Raw genomic sequence first — 24,499 nt, 5'->3', positions numbered from 1 at the left:
ACGTCTCGCCCAACCATTCAATTTCGTAATGTAACTTATCAAGAAATTCTTCAGAAATAAATGAACGGATAGCTCCAGAATCAATTAATACTTTTGAATCTACGGAGTTCACCAAAAGCGTACATGCAATCACACTTGGATTCTGTACTGCTTCTTTCATGTTCATGTTAAAAGTCCTTGCTCTGGGTTGATTTGGCGGCGGTGGCGGAGGTAATGCCAATACTTTCGGAATACTGGCTGTCATTGCTGGTCCTTTACAATTCCTAGCGATATCCCTCTCCTTCCGCATTGATAGCAAGTGATTTCTGCTATTTTTCCTATCGGACATTCGTTAGAGTAGTGCCCTTTTTGCTTGCATTTGAAACATGTCACCTCTGCTTTAATACATACGCCGGTATGCTTACGTCCACAAGTTCTACAATACGATACTGGAACCTTAACAATTCCCTGCTGGTTGGAGACTTGGAAAGGATTACCTATTTTTTGTGTACCCTGTCCTATCCTTTTGAAATTCAGATTTGCCTGGGCTTGAAATCCCGGATTTCTATTGAAACGGTCTTGGAAACTTCCTTGTCCTCTGTCTCGTTGAGATCTTTCACTTTCCCCTTCGATGATCAAAGCTTTCTGGACTACAGCAGTATATGTTGCTAATTCAAAAACTGTAACTTGTCCACGTATCCATGGTCGTAATCCCTCTTGAAATCTCTGCACTCGTTTCCCTTCAGTGTCCACCTGTTCCGGAACAAACCTAGACAATTCATTGAATTTGGCTTCATATTATGTTACAGACATACTTCCCTGCTTCAGCTCTAAAAACTTTATCTGCATCTGATTCCTTACGTAGCGAGGAAAATGCTTTTCTAAAAATAACTCTTTAAACTTATCCCAAGCAATAACTTCTTCACCCTCTAAAGCCTTTTTAGATTTCCACCAATAATTTGCCTCTCCTTTCAACAAGTAACTAGCAAAATCAGTCTTCTGGTCCTCACCTACCTTCACTAGTACAAAAGCTTTCTCTATTTCCTTTAACCAGGTGGTAGCTTAAATAGGATCAGTAGACCCATCAAATTCTGGAGGTTTAACTGACTGAAACTGCTTAAAAGTAACAACAGGTTGAGGCTCAGGACGAGGTGGTTGTTATAACATTTGTTGTTGTATCTGCTGTTGCTGATGCTGCATCTGCTGCTGCATCATTACCATCTGTTGTTGCATCAGATGGAACATTTGGTTCATGGTTTCATTAGTCTGGCCTTCAGAATTGTTGTTAGAGGTCTCAGCCCTAGTCTTTCTTTTTGGTGCCATCTTCTTCTGATAATAAAACAGGTGATATTTATTTAACAGTTTAATAAACAATTGACAGTATGTAAGAAAAACAATTTATCCGGAATTAATAACATGATTTATATAAAAAAAACAGTTGCTGAATATAAAAATTAGAAATGTAAGCAGTTAAATAAAATGGTTATCCTTTTCTGTTTTTTTTTCAACAGGAATTATAGTATAAAAGACTGTAAAGCAGTAAAATGAAAGTAAATGCTGTAAAACTGGAAAGACTGAAATTTAAATAAAAGAAATTTGAAAAGTTCAGTTTATATATATATGACACCAGCCTCAGGTGTAAATGCTTGATACAAAAAGTCTCGCTCCGCTGGAAGTCATCGGGGTTACAAGTCATACTACTACTACAGGTCAAAACCTACTACAGGTTAAACTACTAGTACACACATACACACTACTCACTAGGTCATACTACGCTGCCTCTATATACATCTATACTCTGAAGTCACTGTCTCATGTGTCCCTGACTAAGAACCCTGGTAGCACATGACTCAACTCCTCCTGCAATGCCTCTAGCACTGTCTCGGTAAGTCCCAATGCTCTATGATATGCTGTCTCTGCACTAATATCCTGCTGTCTCAGATCTATAAGCTGCTGAGAACTAACTCGGTGAATCTGACGTAATCTCTCCCTCAGCATGTAATCTGATCGTAATGCTCGGACGAGACCATCTGCCTGCGTCTCAAACAATCCAAGGATCTTTCTACACTGGGTCTGCGATCGAACCCTCTCCTCTCTCTCTTCCTGAAAACGCTGATAAGTAACTGTATGATGCTCACTAAGATCCGTGCTAGAACCTCGAGAAGGTAATGACCCACCGACTACTATCTCATCCATAAACTCCTGTTGTGGAAACTGATATACTCCAGGAATAGGGGCATAAATAGCTAAAGGGGCAGGAAATAAGACTGGCTGCTCCATAGGTGCATACACTGGTGGCTCTGCCTCTGGCTCTATCTGTGAAATATCTGGAATCTCAGGCTGCGGTACTGGAATCTGCGGCTCTAAATCATCCCACTGTGGAAGATCAATCATATCAGGAACATCAAACATCAGAAACTCCAAAGGTGGAAAGTCAGGCATCTCTGGCTCAACATAAGGGAAATAATCAACAAAGTCTTGTACCTCTAATGGAGGTGGTATCTCTGGTGCTGGTCCAAATGGTAATAGTGGAGGTGGTGGCAATGGAGGAAAAACCTGTACTGATGCTGGGGCTAGTACTGGTGCTGCTACTGGGTCTGACTCAGTCCGCTCTGACGAAGAAGCCATCTAATAATATACCAAAGAAAAGAAAAGGTCACTAAACAATTCTAAGATTTATACTTTCCTATCCTAATCTGAGCTAAATCCTAACACTATTCTTCCTAATCTGACTATCCCTATAATTTTTTATAATTTTTTGGAGTTAAAATGAAGAAGTTATGATTTCTCGAACATTATGTGACTAATTATCGAAATAATTAATCACTTTTTAAATATTTAATAAATAAGTAACTAATAAATAATTAATAGATAATTATTTACTAATTTAAAATAATTAATCCCTAATTATTAGGATTAATCACAATTTATTGCAAATATTTACAACTCATCGTTATTTATTTGATTAGATCGATTATTTACAAATAATCAATCAATTTAATTAACTGATACGCTATTTATCGAATAACTACGAATTATTCGAATTATAAACCAACTCAACGATTAATCACTCGTATAAATACGAGCTACGCACTATTCTCTAATACTACCGAATTAATATATTATTATCGGAATTTAAATGATTCGTTAATGAATTAATTATCGGTATTTAATTATACGATACGAACAGTTACTGCAACATTATTCGAATAACTAATGCTCGAATAATAATTCTCATTATCGAATCACTACTCGCATAGATACGAGTTACTCGTATTATTTAATCTTTAATTAATTACCTAATTACTAATTAATTACCTAATTACTAATTAATTAGATAACTAATAAATAATTAGATAAATAATTAAATAATTAAATTCGAATTTATAAATTATTAAAATAATTCAGAAATTAATAATATTATTTTTCAAAATTCAAAACAGATTTTTTTAGCTAATTATTAGAATTATTAAAACTAATTTCTAATTTTCAGAAAATAAAATAAATAAATAAAAATCCAGAAACATGAAACTGATTTCAGAGTTTGGGTTTTTAAGATCAAACCCGGGTCGATTTCCGGGTTGGAACCGGGTTGAACCCGGGTCGCTCAAGAACACCGCCCCGACTGCCCAGAAACCGGCGTCGGCGGCGTTTCCCAGCGAACCAAAACGAAGAGCAACCAAAACGATTCCAGGCTCGTTCTGCTGCATTTTCGTTCGATAATTAAGCCCAACATCTTCCCTCGTCCATCTCCTTCTTCGTTCAACGAGCACGACGTCGGGAAAACAAGGAACGGCGGCGGCGACGTTGTTCTCCGGCGAGCATGAATTCAACACGAAACCCAGCAAAACCGGTACCAATCGACAGGAAAAACGACGATCTAAACACTCGTAATCATCAAATCATCAAACAACCATGAAAAACAAATACATAATCAAAAACTAGAGATCATAAACTTCAAAACGAGTACTCACATGACTGATTTGGACTCCGGAATCACCTTCAAATTCAGCTTTGATTCTTTGTCTGTTCTTCACCAACACAAACCCTAATTCCCTTTTCTGAATTTTCTGATTTATTTTGCTGATTTTTAATTAAAATTAATAATTAATTACTGAAAAATCAGCTATTTATACTATGTAAAATAATACCCCTAAATAAAATTAAGGGGCTAATTACACTCCTAATAAAATTATTTGGCCCCAATTTTTATAATTTTTGGGTATTAATATTGAATTTTAAATATCCAATAAATACAAAATTAATGCTAAAAATTCCCAAAAATTATGAATATTACAAAAATGCAAAGAAAAATGATATATGATAATTTCATGATCATATAAAAATAAAAAGTGATTTTTGTGGGGTTTTTGGTACCCGAAGGGGCTCGGAAAAGCCGTTTTTCGCGAAAAAGGTCAATTTATAAAACATCTAGAGGTTCAGAATAACGATATGGTATAGGGCATTTTTGGCAAAATAGGGCCAATGATTTTGTTTGAAATACGGGCTTTTAAAATATGGTTTTGAGCTATACGGGTTTTGATATAAGATATCTAACTTACAATAAAACACTCAATAAATGTCCAAAACACGTTTGGATCATAACAGATAACACGTAACACATAGCAGTTAAGGTTTAATGACTCAACACATTTAATCACATATAAATGACATATTAATACACATATTTTATTATAAATATGATATCATACAATGTAAATATCCCGGTCGTTACAAGGCCTTTTCAAACTTCTCTCAATTGAGACAAATTTCAGCTAATGAAATGAGCTTAGGGAACATGGAAAGGGGTCAACCCTCAGCAATCAAATCTCCAAAGGCCAATGTGATTTTTCGGCCAAAGAGGAACTATCCATAAAACTCAGACAAAAATCCATTGGACCTTATGTATGAAACCCCTAAGTCAGATGAGAAGAAGCTGCTTGGAAGATCTATTGCCTTATTCAAAGATCCCAGAGACTCAGTGCTAAAGAAAAGAATTGCTAAGATCTACAAGAATGGTAAACTAATCTGTGTAGTGGCTGAACATCCACAGTTTGCAGATGCTAAGAAAGAAGAAAATGCGAGGCTCAAACAACAACAAAAGCAAGCTACTTTAGGAGCCAAGAACCTAGCTAAGAAGTCTGCAACCACATAAGTTGCATTTCCTGCTGTGACATCTTAAAATATGATTGAAGGAAAGCAAGAAAAACCAAAGCAGTCTAAGAAAATAAGGTAAAAACTCCCAACAAAGAGGAAGCTATATTTCAATGAAGATAAGGAAGAATACATGCCAACCCAATCTACAACTTCAAGTCAACCAGCCATACCTACATTGAAGAAGGCTGAATTCAAGGTTGATCCTAACATTACTTTCCATGGTGAACCTCTAATTCCCAAGGATGAACCTATAGATTGGGACAACCCGCCTCTTCCTTATCTAAAAATTCCAATCTATGTCAATCCAAGAAAGACAATGAAAAGAGCAGTCAAGATGGTCAAGCCTGTCAAACTTCAATCCAAGTCAGTGGCCAAACCCAAGCCAATTGTCAACAAGGGAGATCAACTCTTCAGATGAGACATCAAAGATTAGTCTTCCAGAATGATTAGTCTTCAGGTACAAGGGTGGAAGAGAGATGACATGGCCCCTTCACAAAATTCTCAATGAAGGCTATTCCACCTTGGTGACTTTCTTCTCCTCAATCAAGAAAACTTTGGATTCAACATAGTTTCCAAGAAATGGTACTTAACAAGATTGAGAAGATAAGGAATAGCTGGAGAGGACCAAATACACTCCCAAGACTATTGATAATTCCTTTTACTGGAGATAAGGTGCATTTGAGGCCATAATGGATAATGGAGTTCAAGGATGAAAAATGCATCAGAAGATTCTTCAGATTGGAAGATCAGCTAAAGATTTCAAGCAATGAAACTCTCATGGAGATGTAAAATAAGCTGGATCAGACAATTGGAGATGAACTTGAGTTCTACAAGCAACTCCAATATCAAATTGAGGAAAATAATGTGAAGCTGGGAAAGAAGTCAAGACAATCAATGAGGTAATCTAAATTTTCTTAGTCTAGAGGAGCACCTTGAAAATGATCTGTAAGATACTCTACAATTCTTCCTCTGTAAGAATTTTTAATTAATTGCAGCACTTGTAAATTTTATCTACTTTATTTCAATCTGTATCCATAGAGTATTTTGTTATCATCAAGTTTCTCTTAATTTATGGCTACAATTCCAGTAGACATAAATTGGGGGAGATTGTTAGGAATATGTTGTGTACTTGATGATAACTTGAACAAAACACTTAGTAGATTTTATTTAAGTGATTTTGTAGCTTTCAAAGGATGATCATTTCAACATCCGTTGAAAGAGTAGCTTATGTAATAATAAGTTTAGTAGCACATTCCTGCATATTATAGTGCCTTACTAGTTTGATATGCAAGATAGGTTGGTTAATTGTAAATATTAGATGTCTTGTAATCTTGTATAAATGAAATGGAGTTAACTGCCAAGAAAACAGTCTTAATGGATGATTCACAAAGCTTCAACGGATGATCAACTAAAGCTTCAACGGATGATCAACCACAGTGTCAACGGATGATCAGCCACAGTTTTTAACGGATGATCAACCACAATTTCAATGGATGATCAAATGAAGCTTCAACGGATGTTTAAATTCAAAAGAGCAGTTGATAGTGACTTGACAGTTACATACATTAATTGTATGCAAATGGAACGTGACAGCCTATTTGCAGGGTTTAGAGAACAAAGAAGCATTTTCATTTCCATGCTAAACTGAAGATATTCAAAGATGCTCGATAGAGAAATGAATGAGCATGAAATTAGACTAGAAACATTTTTTCTTATTTGTTTATCTTTTTATCATGTAACTTGGTGATATATAAACCTAATGTAGAAAGTAGAACTTTAAGATTTTAAGAATTCAAGCAAGCAAAAAACAGAGAAATGCATAAAGCAAAATCTGTGAAGAATTTCTCTGTTCTTGAGTGTTTTATTTGTAAGAAACTGTGTACAACATTGTAACACAGAGTTCTCTTATTAATATATATCTCTAGTGGAAAAGTTCAATCCACCAGAAAGTTTTGAAGTACCTGTATTTGATTACTTTGTATTTTGATTTAATTACTACTTTCATTCCACACCACTGCTAAGTCAAACACAGTTATATATTTATAGTATAAATGTTCTTAAAATTGAAAAAGGAGCCAGAATTACATTCAACCCCCCTTCTGTAATTCTTTTTTAGATTGTTTGCGAATAACAAAACGTCTATTGTGGAATCTACCAAGGCTACTACGATTCGAGGACGATGAAGATTATCGATATTCTTTAAACATGAAGAAGTGTCTAGAATCGGATGACAAGTTAACCGTAGAATTTAAAAAGGAGATAAGTATTAAGACCTTGGAAATACCTTCTCTTCCTATAACTTCTTTTGACATCTCTCAAAGAGAGGTAGCAATTGGAGGATATAATCCCTAACCCTCGTTTTCAAACATGTTTGTGTTTAAATGTGTCAGAGGCTATCATGATGCCTACTTTCAGGATTTGATAGCTCCGTCAAGTTGTGATATTGGACTTCCACTTTTCTTATATGGTGGATAGTTTTATTGGTGACATGACACCACTTGACCATTTTGTGCTAGAATTTTGTTTTCTGGATTTAATTTCCTCTAGAAATATCATTTTTTAAATCTTTTCGGTTTTGATCCGAGGATTGCCTTAAAAAGGAATTTATAACCATTGATTATTTATTTGATTTTTAATTCCTTTCATATTCTTTTACTCTGACTGAGATGAACAACCTTATTTATAAGGGACGCCAGAACTCTCTGTCTGTGTGATAGAAGTTAGACGGGACGCCATCACTGGTGTGTTGTGTTTTACAATAAAGACCGATCACCTTTTATTATAAAAGGCAGAACTGAGACACACAACATCGGGTTAATTGGATCATATTGACCTCTCAGTTATTATTTCATTTCAACAATACTTATTCAAAAAATTCAGATTTTGGTAACCACAATCATGGTACACATGTTATGATATAAAATTCTTTCCTTTCTTGAATTTCATAATTTTATTTTCTCAAATATTCGTAGGTATGTTAATCAAATTGAGATGAGTTATCCTGGTCAAGTTAAAAGTAAGGTTATGTTATAGAGTACCGTGAACAACTGTAAATTGTAATGCAGTTATAATATCAGTAACGTATAAAGAAGTCAACCATTTTCTTACCCTCCCTCTTTCTCTTTCTTTGTTTCTCTATTACTATCTATATCTCTCTTTTCTTTCTCGCTGTTAATAAAGATTTTTTTATTGAGAAAGTGGTTAATGGTATGTGGATGGAATAATGGTGAGAGGTGAAGCTCCCGTGATAATTATGTTATACAAGGAATCCAAGTTTTTATATGAGATTTTCAGAAATGTTGCTTATGTAATATTGGAAAGTTGATAAGAAGATCCCTACTGTTCTCTTCTGTTGATTCCGAGGACGGAATCCTTATAAAGATGGTAGATTGTGATATCCTGGATTTTCAGCAATTAATATTATTATTCCTTGAATATGCTTATGTGATTTTTTTGATTTAGAAGAAATAAAATTATCTATATTTTATCCCTGTTTAACGTATTCGTCTCATTAAATGGTAATGTGCTAATTGGTAGTTGGTCCCAAATCCTATTATTATTGTGAAAGTATTTAATTACTTTTAAATTTAAAAATTTTACCTGAAAGCCGATTGTTTTATCGATATCGATAAAGCTAAGTGTATTTTTCAGTCTTGGGGATCGAGTGTATATTTTACTCACCTCAATATTTTATTTGTGTCTGAAATATTATTTGGTATTTTAACCGTGTTCACCCGGGCATATGGTGATGTTTAAAAGTATTTAAATTAATATTTTACATCTATTTTGTTACGTGTTAAATGAATAATAATATGGTTAATATTATTTAAAATGTGTTTGGTCATGATTTAACATGCGGTGGATTTGTATGTGGTCCTGTAAGGACCAGAGTATTTTTCGGATACTCATTACGTGTTTAAAATGCATTTGTATGAAATTACCCGTAATCTGGACGCGTGTTAAAGTGCGTTTTTATCGAGATACTTGTTTTATCTTATTTTGCGGGCGTTTGCAAATATTATATGTGTTTTCAGGGTTTACTATTAATTTAGAAAATATTTTGGTTTTATAAAAATTATCGGACCGGCCCCCTATCGGGACGTAAAACCCCACAAAAATCAGATTTTTATTTTTATAAAATCGTGGGACTTCCAAATATTTTATATTTTTACATTTTGGGAATAATCATAATTTTAAGGAATTTTGGTATAAAATTTATATTTATTTGGTTAAATATCATTCCCGCTAATTATTAATTTTTGACTAATTGTTTAAATGTTGTATTGATTTTAGTTTATAAAAAAAGAACAATAAAACGTGTCACCACCCGAGACCCCACCCGCGCCCTACCCCTTCCTCACTTATCCGTTTTTTTACATTTCTTTCCCCTCCATATTACTCCGTCCTCTATCTCTCTTCTTGTTCTCCTCTCTCTCCCTGTTTTATATGTTTTCAATTTTAAAAAATTCATATCTTACAAATCATTTCTCCAAATTTCAATTATTATATATATAAACGATGAGCGCTTCTATACCTATGCAAATATATATATATATATATATATATTGCAAGGTTATGAGGAGACAAGAAATTTTCGATTTTACCTCTGATATAAAAGTTAAAAACGGTGCAGGGTATGTAAAACATAACGAAATTCAAAGTTAAAGGTGCAACTTGCAAGGAAACATAATATAGACCCCAATTGAAAAATCGCCTAAGGAAATGGGTTATAAAGTGTCATTTACTCTATTTTCTTCTGTTTTCATTAGTAATTTACTGAAATGTCCCTACTTCCGTTAAAGTTAACGGTCATCTTGGATGAAAAGTCATTAACGAGGTGCAAATAGAAGAGAAATTAATTCTATGTGGTGCAAGTTGACAGAGAAAATAATGTAGACTCAAATCGCAAAAATGAAAATAAAAGTGGGTTACGAACTGCCAATTACTAAAATAAAAAGAATTTATTATTGAATAACACACGAGTCAAAGATTTTTAAAATTGAAATCCAAATTAAATATGTCGATCCATTTTATATCAATATATTTGACTTTAACAGTTTGCTTTAAAATATTATAATCCAAGATTTTAAAACGAGTTGGTAGCGGTTAAAATTTTTCGTGAGACTGGGCTGTTGAGTTCTCGATTATTTTAGGCCTTGTGACCACATGGGTTTTCTAGTCTGGGTTTTACTATCTATCACTATATCTATATTAGCAAACAAATTAAAAAAAAGTGTATTTCAAAAGCAAACAAAAATTGAAAAATAACGTTGACGAGTACCCCCGTCCTACCCAAATATTTACATCGGATTTCAGTAAGAAGGTTAAAAAAATTGTAAATTAATGAAAAAAGTAATATTCTAAAATTCTCGATTAGACACATCAATCCACCATTAATCCTTTACAAAGTACTACACCAATTGATTTTTGAAATATTTGAATAGAATCCTCACATAATGTGTTGATTGTAAACTCTGGTTCGAATCTGCGAATTTTTGAAACATGGTTCAAAATTTATAACCGTTAAATCTAAATATTTTACGGTTGTTTCCAAAATTATTGTAACTATTGGTAGCTAAAATTAACTGGAATAAATTTATCTTTTACATAAATTTTAAGGCAAAATAATAGATTTCATTTATGTCATGAAATACAATCAAAATGTCATTGAAATTGTAGTTTTATGTATTTTGAAAAATATGACTGTTAAATTAAAGTAAATATTATCATTAACGACTTTACTTCCATAGGTGATTAAGAACATTATAATTTATTAAATACTTTGTTTTAATAAATAATAATTACTACAATTTTTAAATTTTTGACATATATTAGTATTACTTGCAGATCTTGAATTAGAAATTCTCGTTAAAATCTGCAAATTTTTAAAACAACATATCATTTAGGTTTCAAATTTTAAAAAAAAAATCATTTTTTAAATATTTATACCATGTATAAACTTTATAGCCGTTTCCAAAGTTATTAATTGATTGTTAGAAGTTGGTTGGAATAAATTTGATTTTAACGTTAAATTAACTGCAAAATACTGGAGTTTATTTATGTCACGAATACGATCAAATATCATTACCTATCTTGAAATATATGTCTGTTGAAATTACATAATTGCCATCATTTACGATTTAACTTATATAAGTTATTTAAAAAATCATATTTTTCAATTATTGTTTATTAATTACCATGCTGGTACAAACAACAATTGGTATAAATTTATACATGTATAAGATTGCTTCTAGATTTTAAAATTTTTGTACAACCTTATTTATATAGGATAACAATTTTCTTTTTTCAAACTACCCCAAATTATTTGATGCAAAATATGAAAACCTTACAAATATTTAATCACAAACTTACAAGTAAAAGATAATGATGAGGAATGTAAAGTGTGGGTTTAGGCCCAATACCATGAACCGCTAACGTCCACCCGGGTAATAAAACAATTCCTCAGTTTCTAAAAAACTGCAAAAAGGATACGTCCAGCACCCAATCCTAGATACACAGCAGTGACTCTAGCAAAATGAAAAATCTTATAAATACGGAAAAAATATTCATTCCTACAGCCTCCAATATATTGCCGCATCTTTAGTTCAGTGTTCTTTTCCTACACAACATAACAGCAGCAGCCATCTTGTTCAGTTCATATCTAGGGTTTTTGTCTGAAACAATGTTGAATCTCCCTGACTCTCTTTATCCTGATCCGATACAAGGTGACAACAGTGTTATGTCGAATGGTGGTGCACCTGCTAACAACAATGGTCCCTGTGATGGTGCTAGCAAAGCTATTGATTGGCCTTCTGCTAGTGTAGAGGACTTGGTTGTGTTACTTCGAGAACCTCAGCATCGCGAAAAGGCCATTTCATCTCTTACTCAGATTAAGGTCCATCATTTTTGTCCATTTATGAAGAATTTTGTTTGTTTTATGTACATTTTTGTTTGTTTGTGTATGTTGTTAGGTGGAAATAAATTGATCTGTAATTGTAAATTCATAAATAATGTTTTTCATACATGATTGGATGCATTTTTTGTGTTTAAGCTTGTTTAACGTGGCTGGTTAGAAATGATTGATGATTAATTATGATTAGAGTTATCTTTTATATTTGTGTGTCTTGATTAGAAGTAATTGACAATAGATCTGAGTTTTTAAAGAGTTTAAATTATGCATTCATATGTTAAAATACAAGTTAAATTGTGGCCTTGTCATGATTTTATGATGTCTATGCTTGTCAGTTCATTTTCATAAAGTTTGGTTTAATCGACAAGGGATTATGTAAACCAGATATACAGAAGGTTGTTCATGTTAATCATTCGTTCGATTTCATTCTTTATGTGGTTCATAAACAAACATAGATCGATATGTATTTATAATCAGTCTGATTTATGAGAGTATCTCTTGAATCGGAATGTGCAAATATATATCTTTGTATGCACGAAATGTCACTTCTATGTGGATTCTTTCGATATCTTGTAGTTTTACATTTTATTCACAACAATAAGTATGTGCAGAGAAATGTTGATCTTGACTTGCGTGAATGACTGTTTAGTATCATTTAAGTTTGCTTGTTAATTAGAAGTTTAAAGTGCAGACTGGACTGCAGAGTCAAATTATTTACCCTCTATGTTCTAATGTCTATGGCTGATATAGTATATTTCATTTCTAACATGTGATTTATCAATACAGAAACAGGGAAGAAATCAAGATTTGGCCCTCCACATTTGGCGGTCAATCAGTACAGTTTTCTTACTCCTATCGGTATGCACAATGACTTGGGTCTACCAAATGCTTTGCATTGATCAAACTAAATGTATTTGTATTAATAGCTTGCTTAAGTTTATATCATGTCGTGAATTCTTTTTATTAACTTCTAATTTTGGTTAATATTAACAATAAAAGTTCCCTGTTTTGATTTGAGTTTCTTCCTCAGATCTTAATACTGAGGTGGACTACTAAACCAAAATGGCAATATCTAGGTTAAATTGTTATATTCCATACTCTCAAGTCCGGAGCCCCCAGTTATATAGTATCTAATCAATATTTCGTGATTAATGATCCTTATTCTTTCTTGTCTTTTGAAATGATTATACTTGTTTGTGAATCCCCTAATCCTTGTGTCGGATACTCTGACATGCACATCCCCTCATCCTCATCGGATAGGGGATTCCTCATAGAATCCTAATTTTGATTCTTTCCCCACAATTTGTAGTCAAATTTTGTGTTAACTGCCCAGTTTCCTAAAATTAAGTATCAGTTTTTGTTAATAAATACAAACGTATTATGCTAGTGTTCATTTTTGCATAAATTACAAGATTTTACCTATATTTTGTGTTTTAGATCAATAAATTATGCATTTGATTAAATTTGCTTATAGTTTGTGGTTTTTTTAACAAGATTGAATAGCTGTAATATGAAATTTAGAGAAAATCTATATTTCTATATGTCGTGTCCCCCCGCACCCGAATTCCCATATTATTATATTTATTTATTAGATTTTTGTGTCCACGCACCCCAACACTTCTGCACCCGTATCCTTGCTTGTCAGTTGCCGAAGAATTATTTCATTGAACTAATGAGAAGATTTGCGGAGATCTCAAATATTTTGGAAATTTGAAATTTTGAAACCCAAAAATCGGGAAAATAGGCATTGTAAGGATGTTCTGCAACTTTTATGTCACACGTCTTACAGAAGTCCTACCCTTAAGATCAAGTTGCATCACATCTCAATCAGAACTTGATACAATTTATGAAATCCGTACATGATGGTCATTGGAATCATTTAAATGATTTACTACTTTGTTTGACAAGCTCAGCCTTGGGGTTTGTATTGGCTATTTTATCTATTCAAAATAAGAATGTTGTGTTTTACAGTTGGTGATTAATGGAAATATCTTCTTTATTGCAGGAAGTATTATCTATATACAAGTCGTTAACATCTGAGGAACTTACTATGAAAGATTCAAGTAAAGTTTGTGATGTACTTGTTTTGTTTGAGGTCATTTCCGCTCCTTGAATTTTCTTTTCTAGTGGTATTAACTTTGTAATGTATTTGCTTTATATGTTCGATTTCCTAATTTTCAAACTTTTTCATAAGTATGTCAAAGAGCTTTTGTTGTTTCAAGCCAGATCAATTTCAGCCTAAGAACCCACCAAAGTTCTTCTTTAATCAGTCTCATATTTAAATGCCTTTAGATGAGTAGAGTACATTAGACACCTTTTGGAGCTCCTCCCACATTGGTCACCTTTACATCAAATTTATTTTTACTTATGCAGGAGCCATAGCTGGTACTCTATGTACTTAAAAATTATGTATGCAACTCTAATATCAAAGTGTATTTTCTATTGAATGCAGTGCTTGGCCACTCACCCTCAAACGAAGATGCAGTTCCTTAATGGTATTTTTCTAAACTTTCTGAAAGCTATGTGACTTGTTTCTGTTAATGTATTCAGTATTTACATTAGTCTTCTTCAACATAGTTGGATGTATCCACAGTTATAGCTTCTTCTCACCAAATGATATAAGCTAATTTCATTCTATAACTTTTGCTGATTTCTTGATGTCTGATATTGATACTTAAAGACCACACAAGATATTGTCAAACTTGACGTGTTTTGATATATAAATGCATTCACTTTTTATTTCAAGCTGGTATGATTTGTTTATGTGAACACCAAAGAAATCAAGGATTCAGTTGAAGTTACAAGTTTGTTACATATATTCTGGGATGAGGATTTTGCAAAACTTATTCAAATATTGTTATTAACTGATTTTAATAGGATAATTAAGGAGCTAGATAAGGTTAATCGTAGACAGACTTGTATTAACTTACTTTTGTCCTTGCAGTTCAGATACATTGTTACTTGTACCCTTTCTTGGAGACTGAAGAAACGAGCAAGCCTTTCCAGTACCTAAGGATAATGAGCTTGGGGGTCATTGGTGGTCTTCTGAAGGAGGTACAATTCCACTCTAAATCAATACATGATACCTTCAATTTTTTATACTTTTAGCCATTTGAATTATTAAAACAGCTAAGCACCAGTAACCTTGCATGGAAGTATTTTCTCATTGCTAGTTGCTACCCGTCCTTTCAAGTTTCAGCTCTGAATTGAATGCAATGTTGAGCTGAATTAACTTAATCAGAACCATAGTTCAAGAAAATGTCTATTATTTCTTACCAGATTGCATATCAATTTGCTTTAATATGATCTGATATGCCTATAAGGTTCTACTCCAAATATCATCCGAATCTTCTCTACTATGCAGGTAGGCGACCCTTCGACAAAGGTTGCTGTTCACTGTTTGCTTGAATCAGGACTCTTCCCTTTGTGTCTAAAATCCATAGAATATGGAAACGAACTTTCACAATCAGTAAGTGTTCATTAAAATTTGAACTCAACATTCTTTTGCTTTCAAGCATTTTTTACTGCAATATATCACCTTACATGTAAGACAGTACAAAGTATGTAATCCGGTTACTAAAAATTTCAAATTAATCTCCCTTTCTAGTGTTTCTGCTAGGTGTTTATTGAAAAGGGATTTTTAGTTAATACTCCATGTTTCATATTAATACATATCAAGTCGACTTGATGAACATCTAATATTTTGGTGTTGATGAACATTATTACCCAGCCATATATAAATAATAAGGTTTATATTGCATGGCATAGACTTGATCGTCCTAGTAAGAACCAGAGCAAATAATTCTGAAACAATTTCGGTACACCATCAAAATATAAATAGATCGACACCCATATTTAATTGGCTCTTTAAACTCACTCTGAACACTGGTATATGGCTATACAGACTGCATCTTGGATAATGTCAAGAATAATGATGCAAGAGCAGGGACTACAGTATTGCTGGGAGCCTGCAAACCGGTTGTGTGCAATCATGAAGGTTTTTAATGACGTAATTGAAAAGATGCAGGAAGAACCGTCTACTACAGTTTTGAAGAATATTATTCAATGTTATGTCATACTGTCCGATGATCGAAGGTTAGCCAGCAACCTTTGTAAACATATCTTACAAGCTGTTGTGTGTTTCTATTGTTATATCGTTCCTATAGTTATTGTATTATTGATTTAGAACTTGTGTAAAAAATTTCTCTGACCAAGCACCGGATAGCTTGAGAGTGGTTTTATGTCCCTTGGGGCGGTCTGGTTGTTGTACTGAACAAACATAATTTGATGTGCTTCGAATGCAGCAGGGGTTGTCTCCTCCTGAGAAGCTTCATTCCGCCAATACTGACGACTGCCCCATATATTGAAGCCTTTCGTGTAAGTCCATCCAGATGATCTCTTATATACATGTAAAAATGTGGACTCTATTCTGACACAAAACAGCAAACTTCACTACCAAAATCCATGTTTATAAAAAAAAGTATCAATATTATGCATAAATACTGGAGGCACACAGTATTTGCAATTCTGTATGCCTCAACAACTTCTATGGGCATCTCTAGTTGAACAACAAAACCGACATCAATACTTCTAGATACACGACCCCTCGTTTTGAATATAACATAATTTTTTACATGAGTTTTTGTCCCGAGGACAGAGTCACAAGTACACACACTGATGTATCTTAAATGTTCTTACCTAATATCTAATTTTCTATACATATTATGTAGGCACACCCTGTAACCTTAAAAAATTTGCAAGATTTGTTTCAAAAGCTATCGATGGGATGCGGGCCAAATGCAGAAGCGGTTGGTGATGTTGCAGGTTCCTCACATCTTGATCGCTAATATAGCTGATATTGGCCAACTCTTTCCTTCCGTTATACAAGGGAAATTAAGATTTCCCTCATAGATCTCAGAAACCTTTTAATTTTAGCTGTCATGTTAACAATATTTTTTGTAGAACAATTATATCTCCAAGTTGCAAAATAATACATGATAAACAATCATAAAATGCCCCTATCCACATTCATGTGGTTAGCTGATGATATTTTGGTGTTTAGTTTTCTCCTTTTAAGCATTTTTTTTATTTGCTTTACTCATCTTCTTGAATTACAGGCATGAACACATTGAGTGTCACTATTCATCAACGCTCTCTCTGAACTCTGATGGTTGAGATCATGAAAAAATATTGTTATGTTCAAAGATTAAAAAGAATAGATATAGTACATAAAATATTATTACCATTAATAAATTTCTCAATGATTTATAAACAATATGTTGAGATTTTCTAAACTAAAACCATCTATTGAGGACTTGAGATGTCAAGAAACAAAAATTCTTTTATTTTCATCAAGCTTTCGGTCTCAAGCATGTAAATAGCAGTTATATTTGAGATATCAAGACCTGTGCATCTTTTTCTACCTATCTCTGTCTTCTATTTTTCCAGTTTGCACAAATACACTAGAATCTTCATTCACATATTGCTGTGTGCATCATCAACCATATAAAAATTCACATATTGTTGATATGAACTTCAAGTTTCTACAACTGGAAGCTAAACAAAACCCGACCCAGCTAAACAACACTCGTTATGTGAGATATATTCTTTCTTCAATTACTTTAAGATTTCAGTTTTTATTCTACAATTACATATAAAAGACCTTTAAAACTATAGAAACACACAAAAATCTCTGTTGGTGTTCCTGTCTTAACTTCAAATCATATTTATTCTAATGTAGTGCAATCTCTATTTTGCATGTATGATGAAAATATGTATGATGAAATATAGTCATTTCAATATTTTGTGCAAAATCACAGTTTTCGGGGTTCTGATCAAATAAGACACGAATCAAAATGAGTACTCAATCATAACTATGACACCAGTAGTCAAAATCATATCCTCAACTGGGTACGTTTATGAGAAGAATAACTTTGTGGCTCTGGTAAATAAGCAAATTCCGGCATCTGAAGGCTATCACAAAATGATGGACTTCATCCTAAACTGCAAACTGAGTTATGCCATACTTGAATCTCCAACCATTTACTGTGAAGTTGTCGACTTCATCCTCCTGTGACATCTGAGAATATGATTGAAAGAAAGCAAGAAAAACCAAAGCAGTCTAAGAAAATAAGGTACAAACTCCCAAAAAAGAGAAAGCTAGATTTCAATGAAGATAAGGAAGAATACATGCCAACCCAATCTACAACTTCGAGTCAACCAGCCATACCTACATTGAAGGAAGCTGAATTCAAGTTTGATCCTAAAATTACTTTCCACGGTGAACCTGTAATTCCCAAGGATGAACCTATAGATTGGGATAGCCTGTCTCTTCCTAATCTAAAAATTCCAATCTATGTCACACTACAAGAATAATGTCAATAGATATCACACATTAGACATCGATTAACTTTGTCACTGTTGTTAAAAAAAGTATTGACATCACCCCGTATTTTTGTGATGTCTTTGTTCTTTGTAGACATCGGTTATAATTAAACCGATGTCTAAAATTCACCAAAAAAAAATAATTCGCGCCCACCTTTTCTTTCCGCCGTTAGTGAAATTTTCATTCAGTTTTTAGTTCTACATTCCCCCCAATCCCAAAATTCTCCCCCCTTAACCAAATTTTGGTTCCCCCAAATCAATCTTCAGACACAACAAAATCAAACCTCTCTCTCTCGAAACTCTCTCTCTCTCTCGATCGAACCTCTCTCCCTTCACAATCTCTCTGAACTCCGGCCATCATCTCACCATCACAATCTCTCTCTCTCTCGAACTGGAACCTCTCTCTCTCTGAACCTCTCTCCGCTCTCAATCTCTCCGTTAAGCCTCTTTCAGTTAACCTATCTACTTCGGTATGTGTTGTATCTACTTGAATCGAACTGGTCTTCTCTGCATGAACACCAGTTTTAAAAGTTGAGGATTTTTGAATTCAAAACCCTAATTTTGTAAATTGGGGTTTTTTCTAATTCGAAACCCTTATTTTTTTTATTAATTTAGTGTCTAAACTTGTTTCTTATACTTTTCTTCTTGTTGTATACAGGACCTAATCTGAGAAAAAGATTTAAAACTTTAGTTAATTTGGGTGTTTTTGGTTGTTCATTTGTATTTTTGTTTGTGTTTTTAATTTTTGTAAATTGTGTAAAGTTAACGATCCTTTCATGTCTACTGATTACATGGTATTCAATTCTTTCTTGTGATAATGAGCATGTTGGTAGCAAATTCCAGTATATATATTCCAGTATATATATATTTTTTTAAAATAACTAATAGTTTACTACTATTTTTTTTATATCAGTGGTATATAGCTAATTATGTCAAGGGGAACTGTGTTGGATATCTAATTGTATGAATTTCCCTGTATGTTTTTGTTAACAAATTGTTGTCACTAATTTGTACATGTTCAGCATTTAATTATAGTTGCTTATTGGTTTCAGGAAGGTCACAAGGTATGCTTGAACGTCTATGACTTGAGTCAAGGAATGGCAAGGCAGTTGTCAATGACTTTTTTGGGTAAAGTTATAGAAGGCATTTGGTAAGTTCCTGATTGTTTTATTTGTCTTCCCTTTACATGTTCTTTGCCTGTGTAAGCTAAGATTCTATTTTCATGAAAATTTAGCTTTTTATCTTTATGTTATGCATTTAATTCTGGCATTTTAGTATCTTAACTATTTCTTGTATTTTCTTCTCCATACTTGATCTATAATTTAATAGTTTGTTGATTTGGTTTTATAAGATGATTCACCATAATAAATTTACTGATTTAGTGTGCGAACTATGAAGTTCCTAGAAAAAATATTATAATAGCTGTTAATTTCTCTGGAACCTAAATTTCTGCATTAAGTCATCGGACTTTTTTTTTCTTGCTTGCTGGGCTAATAAGCTTGTACGCTTCTACTTTTTTCAGGCATACAGGAATAGTGGTTTATGGCACTGAATACTATTTCAGTGGTGGTGTGCAGCAAGCAGCTGTTGGAACTACACAATATGGAACACCTGTTCGAGTGGTTGATATTGGCAACATGGGCAACATGGGCAATCTCTTGCTTCTCACGAAGATGATCTTGTTTTTCCCTCTCCGGATTTTTCATCACAGGCTCTTGTCCCCTCTTTCCATAAGGTGTGTGTTTCCCTCCTTTCAATTTTTTATATATTAAGCATCATGTTCTGCTATAAACCATTCCAACTCTTGAAATTTACCAATAATACCTCTACTAATCATTGCTTACACTCACGTTTTGGTAACTATTTCAAATGACTTCAACCATTGTATTGTCAAGAATCAACAGTTCTAACTTGTGAATACTTCTTAATTTTTATTCTCTTTTTTTTTCTTATTTTGTATTTTGGTCAGTACATGGAAATGTACAAGATGTCAATCGAAGACCCAGCTGGGTTTTGGTCTGAAATTGCAGCTCAGTTTTACTGGAAATGTACATGGGATCCCAGTGTCTACTCTGGAAATCTTGATGTTAGGAAGGGCAATGTCAACATTAAGGTCTTCCTTTTTTAGAAAATTTGTTTTACTTGATTATTCTTGTTAACCCCTCCTCTTAGGTCTTTGGCTGATTTTTTTAATTACTTTTGATCAGTGTTTTGAGGGTGGGATTACCAACATATGTTACAATTGCTTGGATAGAAACATTGAGTCTGAGAATGGTGACAAAATTGCAATTTATTGGGAAGGGAATGAGCCTGGTGCTGATGCCTCTTTGACATACACCCAGCTTCTTCAAAGGGTTTGCCAGGTTGATAACACACTATCTGCAAAGACATATTCATATAATGATGTGTAGCTGGATTCAGTTAAATAGTTTGCTTCATGTCTCTCTATAGCTTGCCAATTACTTGAAAGATATCGGTGTTAAAAAGGGTGATGCAGTTTTAATTTACTTACCCTTGTTGATGGAATTACCAATAGCTATGCTTGCATGTGCTCGAATCGGTGCAGTCCACTCGGTATGATAAAAAGACCCATGTCCTTTGTTACTAGACTTCTGGTGCTTACAATCTGTGATGCCTTTGAACAAGCATTTATCGAAGTACTGCAAGTTTGATTTTTTCCAGGTTGTTTTTGCTGGATTCTCTGCTGAATCTGTTGCCCAAAGAATAAGTGATTGTAAACCAAAGGTACTGATAACTTGCAATGTTGTCATGCAAGGGTCTAAGCTGATACGTCTCAAACAGATTGTTGACGCTGCACTCACAGAATCATCGAAGAACGGGTTCTCTTTAGGTATGTTTTCTTTTGTTAAAGAAAGACCGAGTACGTGAAATAGTGTAACTTGTTCGAGTCACAATATGAAATATGTGACCACTGATTGATTTGCTGATATGATTCTTTCTAGTTAGGGACTTGTTGATTCTGATACCTTACCACTAAATGTCTTGGAGTTTACAAGGTCCATCAAGATACCAAGGTTTTATCTGTGTTTTTGAACTCAGAAACAATTCGGGACAATCAAGTGGAGAATGTTGTCAAATTTATTTTACATCTAAAAATTAAGGGATTTCCTGTCCTGTACAGACGTTCCTCTCTGAGAAGAAGGGCCTTACAAAGGAGGAGATAGATGAAGGCCTGTATTCTTCTTCTTCATTTACACACCTTATAGAGTCCATTTTTAAATATATCTCTCATTTTTTATCATCAACAGTTCAGATAAGTAATTTTACTATTCTTAATCATGAAAACATCTTGTTTCCGATGGCAGGATCAAACCCCACCAGTTTCAACTGGTCAAGCAGTAGGAGGTAACTTATTTAATTCAAATCCAGGCTTCATTTTTAGTAATGTTGGGAAAATTCTTAGGGGATGGGTAATAGTCTTATTAATTGAGTTTTAGCCATTATGTATATTAATGTAGACGGGAATCCGAATTCATCAATTTTGCAAAAGATCAAGCTTTGCAACCCGCAGCAGATACTCCTATTATCACTATTTCTAATGCAGGGACCTTGGCGCAATATCGATTAGGATGGAAATAAGCTCTTCTTGCTGTGGGTTTACTGGCTATTTCAGGTGCTGAGACCGCTTTGGTTTTTATGGTACTTGGGTAACCCAAGTTGGGTTGGAGCAGTATCCTGTTTTTTTGGGTGAAAATGCACAATACATATCGCGAAAATTTTGTCTCTCATATACTTTAACAATATTAACACATTGCATGTGTACTACATAATCTTCTTTTATGAAGGTTCCTTGTGTTTCCCTTTTGTTATCTGTTAAATTTCTTGCCACAGGTATAAATATTCTAGAGGCTTACTCTATCAGGTTACACTATTTTGTTTCAGAATGCTGTTGTTCCTAGACTAAAGTCTTGGATTCACAAGGTTAGATCAGAAAAAGAAGAGGATCTTTTAACGAAAACAAATAAAGAAACAAGCTTGGCAGCTACTGATGTGGCAAGAGCAAGCCAGGATATGTTGATTTTCACAGACGGAGGTCGATACTCGGCTTTGATGAGTGTTCTTTCTTTGCTGCTAGCATTTTCGAAATAAGTTTATCTTTTTGTCTTTGTGCTTTAATGATTTAGGTTACCTACTCCCATACATGATGGATACTGAACATGTAACAACATTTATAGCTGACATTTTTGAGTCCATGCAGAGGTACAATACTTTGAGGACCTTATGAATCTTCTAGGAGCACAAGTAAGGGAAATAAAATCAATGAGTGATTCCATAGGGGTAATTCAAAATTTCCTTATTCTAAACTGCTTACAGTAGTTATTATTGCTAAAAGGAATTGGCTGTACATAGTTGCTTGTATCGGTTATGTTGTCATACTCAACAAATATATCATCGGTGAATCTGTGCATTTCTTGTCACAAACGTCCTTAATTTAAAACTAGTTTTATATAAGTTTGCATTTTCGTACTTGCCATATATTTTTAAGGGAGCTTTTGCTCTTTAGAATGCCAGAAATCATTGTTCTAAATCTACTCCAGTTATAAACAGGTGGTTAACTAGGTCATCAATTTTGATGACAAGTTCCACCTCATCTTTTAACTTGAGAGGCGATTATGTTGTGCTCTTTTTAATAATCTGTGTTATTTCAATCCAGGAATTCATAGTCTGCAGTTAATAATCATATTTGACCTTGTAGTTCACCTGCTAGTCCTGAAACTCAAATAGTATAAATGATATTCTTGTTGATTAAAACAATAATGAGAGCCTGCACTTGCTAAGAAACTCATGCTACCTAGGTAAATAATTGTCTGAACGTTGGAATAATATTAATTTTTTTGTCTGAATGTTGTTGTTTGACTTGGTTTGGAAGTGTAGCAAAGTTTCTTGAGTTGTTCTAGGATATGTTATTGATGATTTCTCTCACTTCTTCCTCTAATGCTTCTGAAAATGCTTCCTCTAAGTTGACTGTTAAATTCTTTTACATATGTCTTTTTGGGTATGCAGCACCCATGTGGTTGATTTGATCGTGCACATGGCATATGTCCAGTAAGTGGGGGATCGTATTTGCTTGCTTGGGATAAAGCGGCTTGCTCATCTTGTCCTCTGCAGTTGTTGAGATGTCTAAATAATGGGAACTTGTATGGGCCCTCGCTGCCTTGTGTAGAGAGGATTTGTGTCTCAGATTTTGAAGAGTGTTCAAAACGGGATAGTGAAAAAACTGTCTTACAATTTTCATTGGACTGAATGTCTTCAGTTGGTTTCTGGAGAATGTAATAGTTTAGATTTCAGATCATATGTTTTACTATTTTGGTTGACGTTCTCAGACAACAATTACACAATTAGTGATGTAAAACTTTACAAAATTTGGTCTATAAACTTCTTACACATCACTTTCAATTAAGAGAAGCTGATGTCAAAAAAGATAATGTACATCACTTTAAGGTAAAAAACTGATGTCAAAGAAATCCAAGTTCAAATTTAAATGAAATATAGAAATCACTTTGTTTAAGATTAAACTGATGTCAAGTAACATTATAAACATCACTTTTAACCAAACAAAACTGATGTCAAAAAAATACAATGTACATCAGTTTCAGACAAACAACTGATGTTAAAGACTAACATGTTCAAGTCTAAATGATACATAGACATCACTTCATTCTAGAAAACACTGATGTCTATACACTAAATTAGACATCACCTTTCATTAAAGAAAGAGATGTTTAATATGTCATTTTACATCACCTCTGTCAAAATTATAAATGTTTTTGTGACAAAAAACATAGCTCAATATATGTTTAATATGTTTTAATAGGTGTAATTTACTTATTAAATAATTTTGTTATAGCATTTTTTGTAAAAAATCATCACATAGACATCAGTATTTTTCACTAAAATCGATGTTTTTGTGACAAAAAACATAGCTCATGATATGTTTAACATGTTTAATTAGGTGTAATTTTGTTATTAAATAATTTATTTATAGCATTTTATGTAAATAATCAACACATAGACATCTATTTTTTTAACTAAAATCGATGTCTAATC

The 24,499-nt window shown here is 33.5% G+C and overlaps 1 protein-coding gene and 1 pseudogene across 2 annotated transcripts; one reads left to right on the top strand and one right to left on the bottom strand.

Moving 5' to 3' along the window:
* The window catches only part of LOC141720134 (subtilisin-like protease SBT3), a 122,054-nt pseudogene that overhangs the window by 31,765 nt on the left and 65,790 nt on the right, over nt 1-24,499 (bottom strand).
* LOC141721746 (uncharacterized) lies at nt 19,487-23,685 on the top strand. 2 transcript variants are annotated; one of them, XM_074524821.1, is made up of 8 exons: nt 19,487-19,580; nt 19,953-20,165; nt 20,400-20,543; nt 20,638-21,004; nt 21,113-21,281; nt 21,491-22,484; nt 22,650-22,729; nt 23,456-23,685. In XM_074524821.1, the coding sequence occupies exons 1-4, from the start codon at nt 19,528-19,530 to the stop codon at nt 20,759-20,761; spliced, it is 534 nt and encodes a 177-aa protein (XP_074380922.1). In that variant the 5' UTR covers nt 19,487-19,527; the 3' UTR covers nt 20,762-21,004; nt 21,113-21,281; nt 21,491-22,484; nt 22,650-22,729; nt 23,456-23,685. The 2 variants fall into 2 exon arrangements, with proteins under 2 accessions (XP_074380922.1, XP_074380920.1); XM_074524819.1 differs by having other exon boundaries at nt 21,491-22,729.

This window comes from Apium graveolens, chromosome 4 (assembly GCF_009905375.1).
Source record: "Apium graveolens cultivar Ventura chromosome 4, ASM990537v1, whole genome shotgun sequence".
NCBI classification, from domain to species: Eukaryota; Viridiplantae; Streptophyta; class Magnoliopsida; order Apiales; family Apiaceae; genus Apium; species Apium graveolens.
This window is presented reverse-complemented; position numbering and strand designations above follow the sequence as displayed.

Bases quoted from the DNA above. Each gene is read 5' to 3' on its own strand.
- LOC141721746 (XM_074524821.1), top strand. From the start codon at position 19,528: ATGGCAAGGCAGTTGTCAATGACTTTTTTGGGTAAAGTTATAGAAGGC. The intron at 20,166-20,399 runs GTGTGTGTTTCC...TATTTTGGTCAG, and splicing joins TTGTCCCCTCTTTCCATAAG to TACATGGAAATGTACAAGAT. The intron at 20,544-20,637 runs GTCTTCCTTTTT...ACTTTTGATCAG, and splicing joins AGGGCAATGTCAACATTAAG to TGTTTTGAGGGTGGGATTAC.